At 51.2% G+C, this 17,848-nt stretch overlaps 1 protein-coding gene across 1 annotated transcript in view; it reads left to right on the forward strand.

The window, feature by feature from the left end:
- The first annotated feature begins 513 nt into the window (after positions 1 to 513).
- Positions 514 to 17,848, forward strand: part of LOC113405305 (FERM and PDZ domain-containing protein 1-like) — a 36,744-nt gene continuing 19,409 nt past the window's right edge. The window contains exons 1-3 of the mRNA XM_026646368.2: positions 514 to 716; positions 14,377 to 14,534; positions 16,689 to 16,791. Of these exons, the coding sequence (XP_026502153.2) occupies positions 514 to 716; positions 14,377 to 14,534; positions 16,689 to 16,791 (464 nt within the window). The remainder of the gene's footprint in view (positions 717 to 14,376; positions 14,535 to 16,688; positions 16,792 to 17,848) is intronic.

Genomic DNA, 17,848 nt, shown 5'->3' on the forward strand with positions numbered 1-17,848 from the left:
AGAGATGTGAAGGGGACACTGAGGTGGCTTTGGGAGGCTCACAGAAGATCCTCTCTAACGTAAGGAGCAGCATGAGAGGAAGAACAAAGGTGTTTGTTGGGAAATGTAACGAGTGGGTGATGGAGCCTGACATCATGGGCTGGCCAGAGGCAGGAGTCGACAACTCGACAGTGCGCGAGAGATGATCCGCCGGCCGGGGGCAGGCTAGGAAGGCGAGAAGTTTGCGTGGGATGTGATGGACAGAGAAGGGCGATGCGGTCAAAGGGACGAGCTAGGAAAATGACACTCTTGCAGTAGTGTATCTATCTCGCAAGGTATCATTGTGTGCAGGCAGCTTGTGGGCTAGGAGTGGGTCGACAGGCAGGGCCGGCTCTATGCACCAGCAAAGCAAGCAGGTGCTTGGGGCGGCACATTTGCAGGGGCGGCATTCGGGCCATCCTTTTTGTTTGTTTTGTTTGGGGGCCGGCCCTGCGGGCGCTCACCCAGGTAGACACTGCCCCGGCCCCCAAGCTGATGCCGAAGTCCAGGTGGAAGAGCCGCAGCGGGTGGCCAAAGCTGGCCCCGAGACTGAGGTCCAGCAGCAGCAGCGCGGAGGGCGCCCTGGGGCCGCTGTGGTTCGCGCCGCTGGGCCCGGGCGGGCCATCCGACAGGCTCCGACACGTGGAGCACGGGATGCTTGAGCTGGGGGCCACCCCGCAGGGCGCACGGAGCCGCCTGTAAGTGCCACAAGGCAGCCGCCCCCCAGTGCCGCAGCTGGGGCTGGGCGAATCGGCCCGAGCTGCCCAGGGGCTGCGGCAGGGAGGCCAGGAGCAGCAGAGGGGCCATAGAGGGGACCGGTGCCCAGGGCGCTGCCGGGCGGGGCCCACGTCCCGCTCTCCGGGGCTCCGTTCCCCGCTGGCCGCTCCCTCTGAGGCTGCCCTGCCGGGGCGGTCCCCCCAGCTCTGCCCTCCCAATTCCCGGCCGGTCCTGGAGGCAGGAGTCCCAGCTGGAGGGACCCTGGGCTGAGGCGCAGCCCGGAAGCCCCGCTGCTTACCCCGACCCTGCCAGCGCCGGAGTGGGCGGAATCAGGGGCCCCCTGGGTTCCGGGAAGGAGTCGGGTGGATGCAGCCTCCATCCCTGCTAGTGTCATGAGTAGGATGCAGATGACCCGCCCTGGGAGCGAGTTACCAGTGACCCAGGGCTGGGGCAGCAGGGGGTGCGGGTGGGGGGGTGAGAGCCCAGGGCTGGGGCGGCAGGGGGTGCGGGTGTGGGGGGGAAGAGCCCAGGGCTGGGGCAGCAGGCGGGGGAGCCCAGGGCTGGGGTGGGGGGCAGCCAAAAATGTTTTTGCTTGGGGCGGCAAAAACCCTAGAGCCGGCCCTGCCGACAGGAAGCATAAAGTATTCATGCGGAAAGGGAATTAACTCTCCATATGCAGGGGACTGAAGCACCATGTGCCGTAATCAACAGCACTGCTTCCTTGTTTTGAACTGCTCCCTAGGCAGGTGGTTTTCTTAAATACCCACCTGCAGTGCACCGTAAGCATCCATTAGCCTGCTCTGGCATAGCGCTGCCGGGCACTGCAGCCTTGTTTTCTGTCCAAGTTCCTGTTTGAGCTGAACTTTCTCCTCTTTCCTTTTGGAAAGTTCATAAGCGTCCATCCCATCAGTCCTAGTTTGTTTCCAAGGTGGCCGCATAATAAAAGCGTAATAAAGTTGGCTGCATAAGGAATGCCCTGTTCCTCTAGAGGATTCTTGGCCATCTTTCAGAGACAGATGCAGTAACAACATGACTGGAGGCAAAATTCCAGATCCTGCTGCATCAGAAAGTCAGGCAGGCCTAGAGGCTTCACTGTGGTAGGGTGACCAGACATCCCGTTTTGGCCGGGACAGTCCCTTTTTTAACCCCTGTCCTGGCCGTGCAGCCTTTTCTGGCAACTGATCAAGTTGGAAAGAGCAAACGGGACAAATGTCGATTTTTGTCAAAGAGGAGGGTGAGCGGCGATGCCGGCACGGCTCAGGCGAAGGGCAGACAGGGTGCGAGCGAGCAGCAATGCCAACTCCAGCCTCGCATCGCGGAGGCAGGCAGGGCTTGGCTGAGCAGCTCAGGCCAGCCCCATGCCAGGAACGGGGGCAGGGCTTGGGCCAGCCCCGTGTTGGGCAGGGGGGAGCCCTGAGGCTAGGCCCAGGCAGTGTCCCGTTTTCCCTTTGGGAAATATAGTCACCCTACACCAAGGATCTACTGGGGAATGGATTCTATGCCCTTTCCTTCTGTCCACCCCAATGGAGCAGGAAGTGAAATAGATTACACGGCCACTCCCTGAGGGCTGAAGAGAAGCCAAAGCAGACCACTGGGCCTGGCCCCTCTCCCTCAGAAGAAAACTTGAGCTACAAGTGGTGGGGAGAGCGTGGGTCTCCTGAGGGGTTCTATTGAGAGGGGTCCTGGGTCAGCCCTAGATTCACTAAACCTCCATGGATTTCACATTTGGGTCTAAAACTAGCTGAATTTGCATGGTTCGGGCACAGAAGTTTCATACAACTCTCCTGGCAACCCTGCCATCATCTCTTCTGTAGCTGGAGTGATGCTAAATATTATTTATTTATTTATTTGTATTGCATAGCCCCTAGGTGCCCCAGTCATGGAGCAGGACCCTATTGTGCTAGGAGCTGTACTTACAAAACAAAAAGATGACCCCCACCCCACAAGGGCTTACAATCTGAGTATACAATAAGAGACAACAGGTGGATGCAACAGCTATATTCTGGTTTTCTTTCTATAGAGTAATACCAGTCTTCAGCTTTTCGTGCTTTTTAGATTAAAATCTCTTTGTGGTGTCCCCTTTTATTTCTGTGGATTCAGTGGTAGCCTACAACTTTTTCTGATCTAGTGTGTGAAACGTGACTCTAAACATGGCTTAGTGGTATGCTGGATTTCTCTTAGAAAAATGCGTTTTACCTGTAAACTAACTGACTATGGACGTTGTTATAATTGTAGACTTGCAAATTCAACTTGGGATCTGAAAGTCAAGCTGAGCACTTTGTCTCATCACTAGCCAGAGATTTTGTAGCTGGAATTCTGTAAATGACTTATTAGCCAGAACCTATCTAGCTCCTGCTCTCATAGCTAATTAGTTCAGCAGGGCTAATTGAGCTAAAAAAAAAATCTTATTTCTGCCTGTAAAAATCAGCATCTGTAACTCTGAATAGACAAGGGAATGGATCTGTTAAGTAGCCATTTTGATGTAATCCTATTTCTGACCAGAACCTTCAAAGGAGGTAAATAAAATTACAGTAAATGGAGCTGAAAAAGCATCTGTGGCATTTAGTCCTACTCTAGAGATAGGGACCGAGGCTCTTGGAAGGAATTATAATATTCATGTATATAAATATTGCTTAAATAACTGACAAATAGGAATGATTTGAGTGCAGGCAGCTTTCTGGAAGTCTTGTTTTTCTACACCAGTGGTTCCCAAACTGGGGTTCGTGAAATGTTACAGGGGGTGCTTGAGAAAAAAAATTTCCTAATGGCTGCCAGAGCTGTCCCTAGAGACCCCGGGCAGCCCGGGCCCAGCAGCCCGGAGCCCCTGGACTTCCAAGAACTAAGCAGATCAAAGCAAGCATCGCTATCACACTCAGGAGATTTAAACTTCAAGATTCCTTATAAGAAATGGAAAGGGAGGTGAATATTTTTTGCTGTTGTTAAAATTAAATAGGCAGCTAGTGTTGTTTTTAAAAGTATTATGAAGAACAAATTTTAAGCTTTGTTGTAACGTGCGTTGTTTGCCTGGACTGCTCAAAACCTGAATGCTTGTGTAGGAGAAACTCTTTGAGTTGGCTTCTTAAATCCCTTCATGCTGTTTCACATCTGATACTCCTTGATGAAACATAGGAGCCTTGTCTTATAACAGGCTTATTCAAAGAGATACAAGCTACGAAAGTGAGATCTTGGAAGAGTGTTGCCATTTTCATAATGTAATACAAATACTGTAATGATAAATAATAATTAATAATAGCGAGTAATAAGCAGGACCGGCTCCAGGGTTTTTGCCGCCCCAAGCGATCGGCAGCAGCTCCACCGCGCCGCTTTCTTCTTCGGCGGGAATTCGGCGGCAGGTGCTTCCCTCCGAGAGGGACCCGCTGCCGAACAGCCCGACGTGCCGCCCCTTCCCCTTGGCCGCCCCAAGCACCTGCTTGCTGGGCTGGTGCCTGGAGCCGGCCCTGGTAATAAGCATGTCATAAAAACAAATTTTATATTTCCAAGATCACTGTTTTTATAATTTATACTCAGGTAAAGGAGAAAATCCCTGGAAATATACATTTTTAGGAGGGGGGGTCGCCAGACTTGACATTTTAGTGAAAGGGGTTCACAGGTTGTTAAAGTTTGGGAGCCACTGTTCTACACCAAAATCTCTGTGCCATCAAAAAGAAACTCCAGAGAACTGATTTGTTAAGAATTGAAGCACAGTCCCCCTGACCCTTTATAGGACTATAGCAATATAAATCTGAAAGGCACCAGTTCTTCAAACAAAAAGAGATGTGTATAGATTATTCTTTTATTGCTTGAAATTGCTAATGCAGTCTGGCTATTGATGCAATTTATTGCAATTGTACAGTAAAATGATACCGCTGCATGGCTCGGTTGTATCATGGGCCCTCATCGCCCTTTTTCAATACTGCCATAACAAACTATTAAGATCGTAAAAAATGAATATAAAGTGTTTGCCCAGAAACACAGGGTAATGAAATCTAGAGGGTTAGCATTGTCTTTCGAGGTTAGTCATTCTTGTTCGAAAGCTTCCACGCCCAGAATACCAGGGTTCAGTAGGATTTGACTAGAATGGTTTGGATGAGAGTAAGAGAGCGTGGCCGTCCCTCCCTGTCAGTCTTGGAGGGAGGCCACACCCCCTCACTGTCTTGTTCCACAAAAGGCAGTCTGGAAAAGGGGGTGGGGATTAGCTATCTTTGGCGCCCAGGCCCTCTGAGCTGGGTTGGGCACAAGCCCTCAGGCAGGGTAGAGCCCCAAACTGTCTAAAGGGCTCTGGCCCTCAAGCAGGGAGGGCAGTAAATAGTCTAGGAGCCCAGGCCTCAGGCAAGGCAGAGTACCCAATAGGCTAGGGGACTCTGGCCTCCAGGCAGGGCAGAGCAGTGAATAGTCTAGGGCCCAGATCCTATGGCGGGGCACCAAGCTCCAGCCCTCAGGCAGGGAAGAGCAGTACAGGATCTAGTGTCCTAGCTCTGGTGGACGGTAGACTAACGCAGGCCTCCTGATCTAAGGCGGGGAGGCTGCCATCCCAGGGATGGAGTGGTAGGGGGACCTGGGCCCACCCTACTCCACCAAGTGCTAGCCCAGAGCCCTAACAGTGGCGGAGCATTCTGCTACTGGGTCAGCAGGGATCCAGCCACAACACACTGACCTGGGTTCACGCAGCCAGACTACAGTTAGCTGTCCCTGGGCCACTTCCTCCCCTCCCCTCGGGATGTACCTAGATCCAGGGTCATCCTCCATCTCCCCAGGGTACACCACCAACGGTAGTCCCAGCAGCTCCTCGGTGTCGGTAATGGCGGGACTCTCTGGAAGCTCAGGCAAGTCCTCGGGGCAACAGAGGTCCTCCTCGGCGTCCCACTCTGGCAGCAGTGAAGAAATGTCTTTCTCCCTCAGCAGTTCCAGCACAACTGAGCTGTCGGGCCCGCCTTTTGTACTTCCTGTTCCTGTCCCGCCTCTCTGCTTCTGGTGGGGTGGGTGTGGCCTTCCTGGTTCTGCCCACCAGGGGGCGGGTGGTGGTCCCTTCCTGTCCGTCTCAAAGGGAGGCCACGCCCCCTCACTACAATGAGATTTTATGTTAGTCATTCAGAGAGATTAATCTAACCAAATTTACTTCTGTAGTCCAAGGATTAGCAGACCTCAATCTAATTAATTATTAGTATAGAATTTAGTTTTCAGCCACCAGTTTTAACACCATTCCTCCCAGTGTGAATGAGCTTGCCAATCCTGTTCCTTGTGTAGCTGTTAATCTCTGTAGAATTCCTATGGCTACCCAGCCAGTATACATATTTAAAATGAGACAAAATTCTGTCACAGACCGGGCATGTGGCTGCTCTCTGCAGTGGACATTCCTCTCCCCAAGATAGCTGGAACCTCCTCATCCAGCCCGAAACATTCCTCCAGCCTGAAGAATGACTCCCTTCTCCTTAGCACTAGCTGACGTCGAGGGGGGTAATGACCAGCACAATCAGGTGGTCAAAGGCAAAAGCCCAGCCACCGATGAAGAATAACCAGAAGGGTGTTCCCCTGCACCCCCTGGCCAGGTGGGCTCATCCTTCCCAGCGTTGCTGCCTATGTATCAGGATTTCTTTGAACATAAACTGTTAAAGCTGTTGTCAGGTTGGACCTACATATTTCTGCAGTTCACAGGAGTGTTGACTGAACTTAAAATTTAGAATGTGGATTTGCAGATACCTAAAATTGTAATAATGTGGAGTCATTGCTACAGAGATCGGGGAGCGCTCTTCCAGAACTGGGACATGGCGCTGCTTCAGGGCACTGAAATCAGGATTCTTTTTTGCACATCATGATTGCTGATACCAGAGAAGATTTAGATAGTGACTAGCCAGAATTAGTTTCTGTAATGAGGCGCTAGTGCCGCAGGTGGCACCCAATAACTGTACTAATAAAATTCACACAAGGTGCAGGGGATAGAATGGTAGGAAGTTCTAGATATATTAACTCTTTCTCTTGGGGTACATCCACGCTACCCGCCGGATCGGCAGGTAGCGATCGATCTATCGGGGATCGATTTATCACGTCTCATCTAGATGCGATAAATCAGTCCCCGCCGCGCTCCCTGTCGACTCCGGAACTCCACCAGGGTGAGAGGCGGAAGCGGAGTCAACGGGGGAGCCGCGACCGTCGATCCCGCGCCATGAGGAAAGTCGAAATAAGATACGTCGACTTCAGCTACACTATTCTCGTAGCTGAAGTTGCGTATCTTATATCGCCCCCCGCGCCCCCAGTGTAGACCAGCCCTTGGTAACACTTTGTTTTATCTAGGGCAGTTTTCAAAACTGCGGCCAGTGGACCCCTGGGGTCCGCAGACTATGTCTAAGATATCCCAAGGGGTCCACACCTCCATTCGAAATTTTTTTGGGATCTGCAAATGAAAAAAGGTTGAAAACCACTGATCTACGGCACCAATTTGTGGGTTCATACAAAGTAATTGATCTCTTTCCATGTGTCCCTACGTTATCAAGTAGGTCACATTTTGAGCATAGACTGCATAATACCTCTGTTTAAAAATACATGAGCAGTATTCTCAACCCCAAGCATTCGGAAAGTGAGTTGGGGTCTCCCAAGATCATGAGCTTTGAAAAATAATAAAGGCTGGGTCTTTTTTATTGTTACCGGCTGGTATTGGAGGCACTGGGGCTTTGTGTTCTCTAGCTTTTCTCTGCAACAATGAGGGCTAGAAACTTAATTTAAAACAAAATAAAAGTTGAGAGTCTCGTGTAGTCACACGAATCCAGGGGAGATGAGATTTGTGATAAAACCATGGGAGTGAGCAACTGCGTAGGGCCAAATCCTGCCTCACAGAATATGTGACTCAAGAAGGGGCGCACATGAGATGCGCTAGGCTAAGCTTCCTGCATTCCGACAGACCCCTGTGCAAATTGTTCCTGCTAGTATCACACATTGTGCACGGGGTGACTTGGTCAGCGCCGTACATGGCCAAATGTGCAGCCCATGCCCCTGATTCCCCTGCAGCTGGCTGGAACACCCGACCCCAGGTTCTGTGCAACAGTTCCCAGGTTCTGGCCCGTTCAATGGAAATGCCTTTACAAGAATCGTCCCTGCGTTGTAGAAGGGATGTCGACACTCATGCTTCAGGGCTCCACTAGCAGCCTGGGCCTAGGGGTACACCTCCCTGTATGGGCAGGTAATCCCATAACTGTCTAGTGCAGGGTTTGTTGCATCTGGTACTGGCTTCTGTCCGAGACAGGCACTAGACCGCTAGTCTGATCCAGTCTGGTGATTCCCATGTCCCTAAGTTTGTAATAACCTCTGTCTTCTTCAGGTAAATGGAAGATCTGGAGACTAACTTATTCCAAACACGCAAAGCCCGTAGAATAGAACAAATGGTAGCAAGATGGCTCCGTCGATCTCGGGATAGCATATCCAGGTAAATACATTTTCATGAACAGGATCTTTACTATTCAGGTGCTGAACAAACTGGTTTCCAGCAAGTTAGGGAAGGTCTGAGACCTCGGGCCTGACCCCTCCCTTTGTTCCTTTCGGGGATCATGAATTCCATATGTTCTAGAACGTAACATGCATTACATTTTTAAGCAGCCCAAAGCTAATTACTGTGGGCCAGATGCTACATTTACACGGTGGGTAGCGCCTTGCTACACAGTCCATCTCACTGTAATTGGTAGGATTATGTGTGGAATAATGAACTACCCAGCCTGGAATGCGGGTGGCCAGGTTTGGCCCTGTATCAACTGGTTTCTATTTCTCTTTGTTGTGTTATTTTAGGGTCAGATGATGGCACTCTGACTGATGTGGAGTAGCATTGTACGCAGTGAGCAGCCTGGCCTATAGCTTCTTTGATCTCACCTGAGCTTTCTTATATGTTCCCTAGCTGCTAACATGATGTGTCACATCTAACATGAGATTATTAATAGAGATGAGCCAATAATGGATTTTTTTGGTTTACTGAAAAATTGGGCGGGGGGGAATTGTTTTGGGTCAAACTGAAAATGAAAATGTTTAGGGATTTTCGGTGAATCAAAAAGCTGAAAAACAAAGGCATTTGGGGTCAAACTAAATGTTTGATTTGCTCTGAAACAAAATGCTTCATTTCGAATTTTGAGCATTTTTTAATGTTTTTAATAACATTGATGGAAATTTGAAAACCAAGTTATTTCAAACCAAAATGTTTTGACTTTTCAGAATTTGGGGGGGCAGAGAGGATTTGACACAAACATTGGTGAAACTGAGACACATTCGCAAAACGTTTCTGTGTCGATCTGTATTTTTCTCCCAAAAAAGTTTCAGCAGAAAAATGTGCCCAGCTCTTGGGTCAGGGGCCCTGTCTCTCCTCTGTCTGTAAACCACCTGGCACGTCTGAGTGCTATAAAATTACAATAACGACGGATGTATTCTGCCTTTTAAAGGAATTTGTTTTCTAGATTAGTCGTGCCATAATGTGTAACACACCCAACATTTGACGTAAGAGGTCATTCCGATGTTGGGTATACCCTATCAGACTGAATGCCATCAAGATAAGAAGAAATCTGTTAGGCTCTCTCAATCCCTTAGCAAGGCAGAACTGCTCCTTGCAGTACATTTTTCCAGCTCTTTGGCCTGTCTAGTTTTAAATGCCCTACACCCGAGGGGAGGAATCTTATCTTAAAATTCCCCACTTACCGTCCTAATACAGCATTAAAACAGAACAGAATTTGTTCTGTCTCCATAGTCCCAGGCCTCATGGAATGTGCAGCAATGGACCAATAAACCATGCGATGTCACTTAATGCTATTATAGCTTGTCCATTAAGTATTATTTGAAAAGACATAGTGTATCCTTCCTGTCTGGAAAATCTGCTCTAGCTCCCTGGGTTTCACTCTCTCCGCTACTCCCACACCACTCTACAGGGAGCCATCAGCAAAACTCTGCCCATTTGGTAGGGAATGAGGTTGTCAGGTGGTGCGTGCAGGGAGCGGAGGGCGTATTCTGGATCTCTCGGCCGCGCTGGGATGGGCGCTGTCCAATCAGACTGCGCAGAATGACTTCTGGAAGCTCTCCCCAGCATTTATCCCTGCTGCAGTTACGCATGCACCGGGATGCATTAGAGTATTTAACTGAAGCTAATCTTCCAGACCATCTTGCCTAAGACCCCCTCTCCAGCCTGTGTTCAGGGCAGAACAGGATGGCTGCAGGGCCTGTGGCTGGGACCTCGAGTGTCTGTCTTCTAGATCACTGCTTCCAATCTGACCCACGTCGCTAGTGGCCACAAATAGTTTCCATCCAACAGCTGTTCAGCAGGAGGCCTGAGCCTAGTGCCCCCTTGTAAATCTCCTTCCCTCATCCACCCCCAAGTCCCTCTTGCACGTGGGTCCCCTTAGTTCCTCCTCCCTTTCCCCACCACTGGGTGGATGGAGGGGATGTTCTGTGTCGGCTCCGGGGACGGGGGTTCCTTCACTCACTGGCCTAGAGCTGAGCCAGCCGCAGAGCAAACAGCCACAGCTGAGCGGGCCGACTGGGAGGGTCTGGAGCTGGGCCAGAGCTGAGACCCCTGCTTAGTATGTCTGGTTCCTGCCACCCCTGGTGTGGAGCAGGGTGTGAGTGGCTAGAGGCACGGGTCTGAAATGGCTCCCGTTCCCCAGAGTTTTCTCTGGCTGGCAGGGCTGAACTGGGGCCTCTACTCACCAGGAGCCGGGAGGCCCTTGCTCCCCGGATGGGATTCTCCTGCTAGGGGAGGAGGAGAACCAGGAAAAGGGAGTGACTGAGACACAGCTCCTGGACATAGATGGCTGAGAAGGTTCCTCCCAAGCTTCCCTTCCATCTGTATTGGTCGCTGCCACCCTCCAGACAAAGTATGCGCTGCCATGTGCATAGCAAGCCTCTTTAGGACGTACCTCTTGTGATGGGTTGTCATCCCCGGGGTGCAGTCTGGGAGCCGTGAGAACCGCTTTGCCCCCCTAACCATATAGCTGGGCTGGTCTCTCTCTCTCTGCTCTGCTGGTGATTCAGCCAGCCTCTCCAGACCCTGTTCTCACCCAACAGGACAGCAGGTGGTGCCACACACCCAATTGAGCTACCTGAGTGCTTTACCTAAGCCACTCAAGGACAGACAGAAGACAACAGCTAATTTTCTAGCTCCCCAGCCTTGCACCCTTGCTGAAGTATAAACCCAGTATTATACCATCTTGCACTGCACAGGGATTTGTACAATGCAAGCTCATTAATATAGTTCGCTTTCCCCTTGATGTGGGGAAGATATGCAACAGCCTTTGTTTACAGAACTGCGATTTTCCCCAGACACTTCACACAAAACACACTGGTTAAGATAAAACATAAAACAAGTTTATTAACGACAGAGAGATAGATTTTAAGTGATAGCAAACAGATCAAAGCAGATTACCTAGCAAATAAACAAAAACGCAAAGACTAACATACTAGATAGATAGGGTTTGAATTAGCAATTTCTCACCCTGACTGATGATACAAGCAGCCCACCAAGTTTCCGTACACAGGCTGGAAATCCCTTTAGCCTGGGACCAGCACTTCTCCCAGTTCAGTCTTTGTTCCTCAGGTGTTTCCAGGAGTTCTCTTGTGTGGGGAGTGAGGCCAAGAGATGGTGTCACTCCCCTCCTTGTATAGCTTTTCCATATGGCGGGAACCCTTTGTTCCAAGCTCAGTTCCCAGTCTAGTCTGTGGAAAAATACAGGTATCAAAATGGAGTTTGGTGTCCTGTGGTCTGGTCACATGCCCTTGCATGCCTTGCTGAGTCGTAGCAGCCATTACTCATAGGCTGGCTGAAACGTTCACAGGAAGGCTAAGCTCTTCCATGGGCCATTGGCTTTGCTGATGGGTAGGGCCCTACCAAATTCAAGGTCCATTTTGGTCAATTTCACAACCATAGGATTTTAAAAATCGTAAATTTCAGATATTTAAATCTGAAATTTCACGGTGATGTATTTGTAAGGGTCCTGACCCAAAAAGGAGTTGTCGGGGAGGGGGGTCATAAGGTTATTATGGGGGGGGTGCAGTACTGCTACCCTTATTTCTGCGCTGCTGCTGGCGGCAGTGCTGCCTTCAGAGTTCAGCAGCTGGAGAGCGGCAGTTGCTGGCCGGGAGCCCAGCTCTGAAGGCAGAGCCACCGCCAGCAGCAGCGCAGAAGTAAGGGAGGCATGGTATGGTATTGCCCCCTTATTTCTTCACTGCAGCCTTCAGAGCTGGGCCCTCGGTCAGCAGCCGCCACTCTCCAGCTGCCCAGCTCTGAAGGCCGCAGCGCAGAAGTAAGGATGGCATGGTATGGTATTGCTACCCTTATATCTGTGCTGCTGCCGGCGGGGCGCTGCCTTCAGAGCTGGGTGCCTGGCCAATAGCTGCTGCTCTCCGGCTGCCCAGCTGTGAAGGCAGCAGCACAGAAGTAAGGTTGTCAATACCACGGTCCCCCTAAAATAACCTGGCGACCCTACTGCAACTCCCTTTTGGGTGAGGCCCCCCCAATTTGAGAAACGCTGGTCTCCTCCATTCAATCTGAATAGCATAGGTAAAAGCACACAAAAGACCAGATTTCACGGTCTGTGATGCATTTTTCATGGCCGTGAATTCGATAGGGCCCTACTGATGGGCCATCAGCACTGTCCAGCTTCTTCATTGTTGTACTTGATAGGCTAGTTTTGGGGGTTACCCAGAGTCGGTACATTGGAAATACAGACACACAGTCAATATTCATAACTTCAGATACCAAAATGATCCATGCCTACAAATAGGATAATCGTATTCGGCAAATCATAACTTTTCCAATGACACCTCACATGACACCTCTTGTACAAAATGCATCATAATTATGTCATAATCATACCACTATGATGAGTATGGGGTGTAGTGTCACACCTCTGGTCTCCTGGCGATGGATGAAGAGCAGCTTTCCTGACGGACTGTCTGAGATCCATCAGTGCCTTCCAGGCACAAAGCTTCACTGGCACATCTGCAGCCCCAGCAGAGCTAGGACTCAGTCTTGAGTAGCCCCATTCCTATTTTGGAAGAGGTCCCAGAAGGCCGTTCGTTTGTCTTGAGGGCTCACTCCCCAACACCATGCTCTGCATGTGCCAGGAAGGCTGACGAGGCGATGGGAGCTGTGCTTCGCTCGGTATGCTAATGTCAGCCCGTTCACTGGCTCCATCTCATCAGAGCCAGCTAGCACACAGAAACACCCTCGCCAGTGACTGAGCCACGGACCTGGGGGCTGGCCGGATGGCCAGGGCTCGTCCCAGATCAGACCAGCAACACTGGCAAAGTGGGCAAAGCGGCCCCAGGAGAGGTCAGAGCACCTGTGGCACGTGACTCAGCTTTGCCCTTGGCTCTGTGCTAGGTCCCCACTTACTCCCGGGTGCTTGGGTGGAGGCAGTGGCCAAGGCTGCGTTGTTGTTTCCATCTCTCCTGGGTGAGGAGCGTGCACCCTTTGGGTTTGGACATGGACTTTGCTACCCGTAGGCACACCTTGGTCACCCCCAGGCCAGGCTTTGGTGGTGCATCCTGCACGGGGCATCCCTCCAAGCCCTTTTAAGACTGGGGCTTTGTCTACACAAGAAAGAGTTTGCCAGTGGAGCTATACTTCCTAGTGGAGATGCAGCTTATACCAGCAAAGACGTGCTTTTGTTGGTCTAGTTTATACCAGTTCCCTGAACAAAATAAGCTGTACCAGCAGGAGGACTCTTTTTGTAATTTCATGTACCCAGGGCCACCCGGGGGGGGGGGGGGCAAGTGGGGCAATTTGCCCGCCCCGAGAATCCCTTCCCTGGCTACTCACCCAGTGGCGGTCCGGGTCTTCGGCGGCACTTCGGCGGCGGGCCCTTCACTTGCTCCGGGTCTTTGGTGACACTTCGGCAGCGGGTCTTCAGTGCTGCCGAAGACGCGGAGCGAGTGAAGGACCCGCCGCCACCGCCGCAGACTCAGCGCACTGCCCGGTGAGTACAAGCGCCGCAGCGGGTGGCGCCTTTTTTTATGTCCGCTCCCCCGCTTTGCCCCAGGCCCCTTGAATCCTCTGGGTGGCCCTGCATGTACCCTAGGGCTCCTGCCAGCATAGCTCTGTCGGGCAGGGATCACGCCAGACACAGGTATGCTGGAGAAGTTCGTAGCGTTGACCTGGCCTAACGCAACTTCGGAATGTGAATCCACTTAGTAAGCGATGCTTCGTAGCGAGAGCATGTCACACCAGCACTCAGCAGTCTGCACTGGCTCCAGCTGGATTCGGGGTGGCATTTCAGATGTTGTCTTTGACCTGTATAAACCCTAGACATGGTTGCCTCCCCTCTCTCTGTAGGACACTGCTGTGTGATCAGCCATGGGGCCTGGTCTGACAGGGAGATGGATCTAGCAAGGGGTAGGACGGGCTACCGGGCAAGTCTGTTTTCTTGGGCTTTCCTTGGAGGAGAGGTCTGAGCCAGTCTGAGGCAGGACTGCTTCTGCTTCGGGGGCACCATTATTCTCAGTCTGGGAAGATGTTTATTTTCAGTTCCTCTTGCACGTGTTCAATATTTGTAAAAGACCCACCGCACTTTAAAAAAGCGGCGGTAACCACATGGACGGGGTTCCATGTCCTCGTAGAAATCATCAGTGCGTCAATGTCTGCTAATCCTCAGCTTTTTCTTTCCCCCTTATCCAAATGCTCAGGGGCAGATCTTCAGTAGTGGATGTCCCATCTGACGGCCTTAATCAGCCAGTAACGCAGGTGAAGCTCACAGTCACCGTACACAAGGATTTGCTTCTCGGTCACTATGGCTTTGAGATTTCACCCAACCCTCCTCCTACTATCACATCAGTTGCTGCAGGTAGGAATCGTCCTTTCCCCTCCCGCCCCCACCCCGGCATACGTGCCTGGGGGAAGCTGCCTGGGGGCCGTGAACAGCTGGCAGGATTCCACGCTGACGCACCCCCCAATAAGGCTGATCGGGTTATGTCCATTTCTAGCAAGGAACCGGCCTGAGATGAGAAGCTTGGATCTGGATCTGAACTTTTCCAGGACTTAGTGGGCTTTGGCTCTAGCCTTTCTCTCTTTATAATGGTGGTAGAAGCGGTGTTCCCAGGAGAGCTCCGAATGTGTAGCCTCATGCTTCCTAGAGTCAGAGAGTTTAAAGCCAGGAGGGACAACCAGATTATCCAGTCTGACGTGTCTCTGGGAGGCCACTAACGCTACCCAGCACCCGCACACCAAACCCTCTGCCCCTTGGCAGAGCTTACTACGGAACAGTCTGGTTCTGCGGAGAGAGGCCTCTCCCCCTTCAAACCAGTGACTCAGGAGCATGTTCTGCTAATCCGCTGCTTGGACTAGCTGAATTAGTAATTTCTCACCTTAAACCATCTATAGTTCAGTACTCTGAAGCAGATTCATTGACAGGGTGCTAGAATTATCCTTAACCACAGGCATAGTGAATTCAGAGTTAAAGCGAAACTTAAAAAAAAATCTATGCTTGTTAAGGGCTGGAAATACACAGCTGCAGCACCCACATAGCTTTAATTTTGCCCTGGAGTGCCATCCTCAGGGGGGAACAAACAGTGTCTTTAAAACTGTTTCATCTAATATGGGCCCACAAACACACAAATGCCGTAGTCATAATTCTGTGGCCCTTGCGTGGTGTCATCAGAGGGCAGAGTTAAGGTTATTTGGTGCCCTGCAGACCTTAGCAAGTTTGGAGTTCTCCTAAGTTTAACTGTGAATCATGTACAATCGTAAGAAATACTTCTTAAATCTAAACAGACTGGGTGCACTGGGTCCTGCTGGGTTTGCTTTGAGGGTGAATCAGTGGAATGCCCTTCTTCATCCTTTCTTTCACCTCTCCCACCCTTCCCGCTCTGGTCCAGTGTTCATGGGGAAGGGCCTTGTCGCGGCCACACCGCTTTTCACTAATGCTTCCCTCCACCGTTTTTCCCAGCCCTGCTCCTTCTCCTGCTGGCATTCCCCTGATATCCCAGGCATGGTCTCCGATGGATCCTTCCAGCCCTGGGTGCTGGATCAGCCTTTGTCAGGGGCTGGGTAGTTCGTCCAACTGAACAAAGTTGGGTGTAGGAGTCACTGTCACCAGGCCTCCCTGAGTCCCCCTCCTCCAGAGGCCTCAGCCAAGAAGGGCTGGGAAGGGTGAGTGAGCCCCTACCTTTAGCATCCCCCCTGAAGCCGGAGGAAGCCACATGGGAACATAGTCCCAGCTTTCATGGAGCCTGGTGTCCAACCACTCTGGGCGCAGAGCTGGGTTTGACACCGGTGGCACCAAGCTGGGTTTGTTTTTAATAGCGTTTGTTCCTCTCCACCTCGCTGATCGTGCCCCAGGCTGTGCCGCTCCATGACTCTTACCCCTCCCATCTATCCCTGCCACATCTCCTTCCCCCGTCCATCTGCATTCCCCTCCTCTGCCTGTGCCCCATCTCTACCTCCCTGCCTTGCCCTCACAAATCCATGCCGCACCTCCAATCCTTCCTTTGCCACCCCTTTCCTCAGATGACCTCTCTCCCACCCCACCCACCCTGCTGTCAGCGCCACCCCATGTTAACTCCCTTCCCCTGGTTCCTCTGCAATGCGACATGCATATTCTGGGCCTGAGCCAAAGCCCTCAGAAGTCACTGGGAGCTGTTCTGCTGACATCAGTGGGCTTTGGATTAGAACCTTTTATTTCTGCGGCAAGTCATAGACTCTGAGACCAGAAGGGACCATTGTGAATTGGTTACTAGGGTTATTAACTCTGGCTGTTAACTGTAGTTGGGGCTATTGACTGGGTTGAGTGGTGACTCCGTTTTGAGTCACCACTCAACCCAGTCAGTAGCATAAGTCTTCAGTTGTGGGGGGGATGGAGAGAGAGTTTGTTCTCACCATCTGGGGCTGGAAAACCAAATGTAGATGCTCCACTGAATAGCAGTGCCTAGAGTTGTGATCTGCGCAAGCCATAGGGAAGCTGTTCTGAGCAAGTAGCTGACCAGCTGCTGATCTCTGCTAGGAAGCACAGCCGACGGGAAGCTGCTGCCCGGCGATCATATCCTCACGATAAACAACGAAGCTGTGGAGGACATTTCTATTGAGCAGGCAGCTGATCTGTTAAGGTAGGATCCTGTGGATGGTACTGGCCGCTCCTGGAAACCAAAAGGGCAGATGGAGATTTAAGAGCGAAGCTCTAGAACGCCAAACCCGCGGCTGCCTGGCAACAATCGCAGCCCTGGCTTGTCACAGTGGAAATTCCACTGGTCGTTTCACAGCGAGGGCATCAGCCGCAAGGGTGGGCTGTTTCTCTGTGAGTCTGAACACAGCTGTGCAAGAGAAACGCTCGTTTCCCGCGAATCTCTCTCTCATGTTATGTGGGTTAGGATAGTGCTGAGCCCTCCCCCGCCCAAGATCAGAGCCTCGTTCTGCTGCACGCAGTCACACCGTCAGTCTGTGAAGAGTGAATGTGTTAAGGTATCCCCTGTACAGTCACCGTTGCCTGTGGCTGTGGAAACTGCTTGGTGCTCCTGTCTGGGCGGCTCGTTGGCTGCAGAGACTGAACGTGGGGCCTCTGGTTCTAGAAATATGATCATACAATCCTAGAATATCAGGGTTGGAAGGGACCTCAGAGGGTCATCTAGTCCAACCCCCTGGTCAAAGCAGGACCAATCCCCAGACAGATTTTTACCCCAGATCCCTAAATGGCCCCCTCCAGGATTGAACTCACAACCCTGGGTTTAGCAGGCCAATGCTCAAACCACTGAGCTATCCCTCCCCCCAATATGTACTGCTGCTGCCGCCACCGCCGCCCACACTGGAGGACCAGTTACGGGTTAACCAAGGCTGTAAAACAGGCTCATCAACCTTTCTCTGTGGCCCAGCCACCACTAGAGGGGGACAGGGCTCCACACTGAGCGGGCGTGGGTTACACTCTTGATTTTAAAAACCCGTTAATGGTAAATGTCGCTGGCATACAAGCTAATGTTAACACAATTTCCTCAACAGAGCTGGTCAGAAAACAGAATTTCCGTTCCATGAGAAATTGACATTTGGGGGGGTGAAAAATTGTTCCAAACTGAAACAAAGAGCTGAAATTTCCCATGGAACAAAAATTCCCAAAAATGTTGATTCCGGACCATGGAAATGTTTCATTTTGATAATGTCCAAACTTTATAATAT

Source organism: Terrapene carolina, unplaced genomic scaffold (genome assembly GCF_002925995.2).
Source record: "Terrapene carolina triunguis isolate 2854851 unplaced genomic scaffold, T_m_triunguis-2.0 Scaffold35022, whole genome shotgun sequence".
NCBI lineage: Eukaryota > Metazoa > Chordata > Testudines > Emydidae > Terrapene > Terrapene triunguis.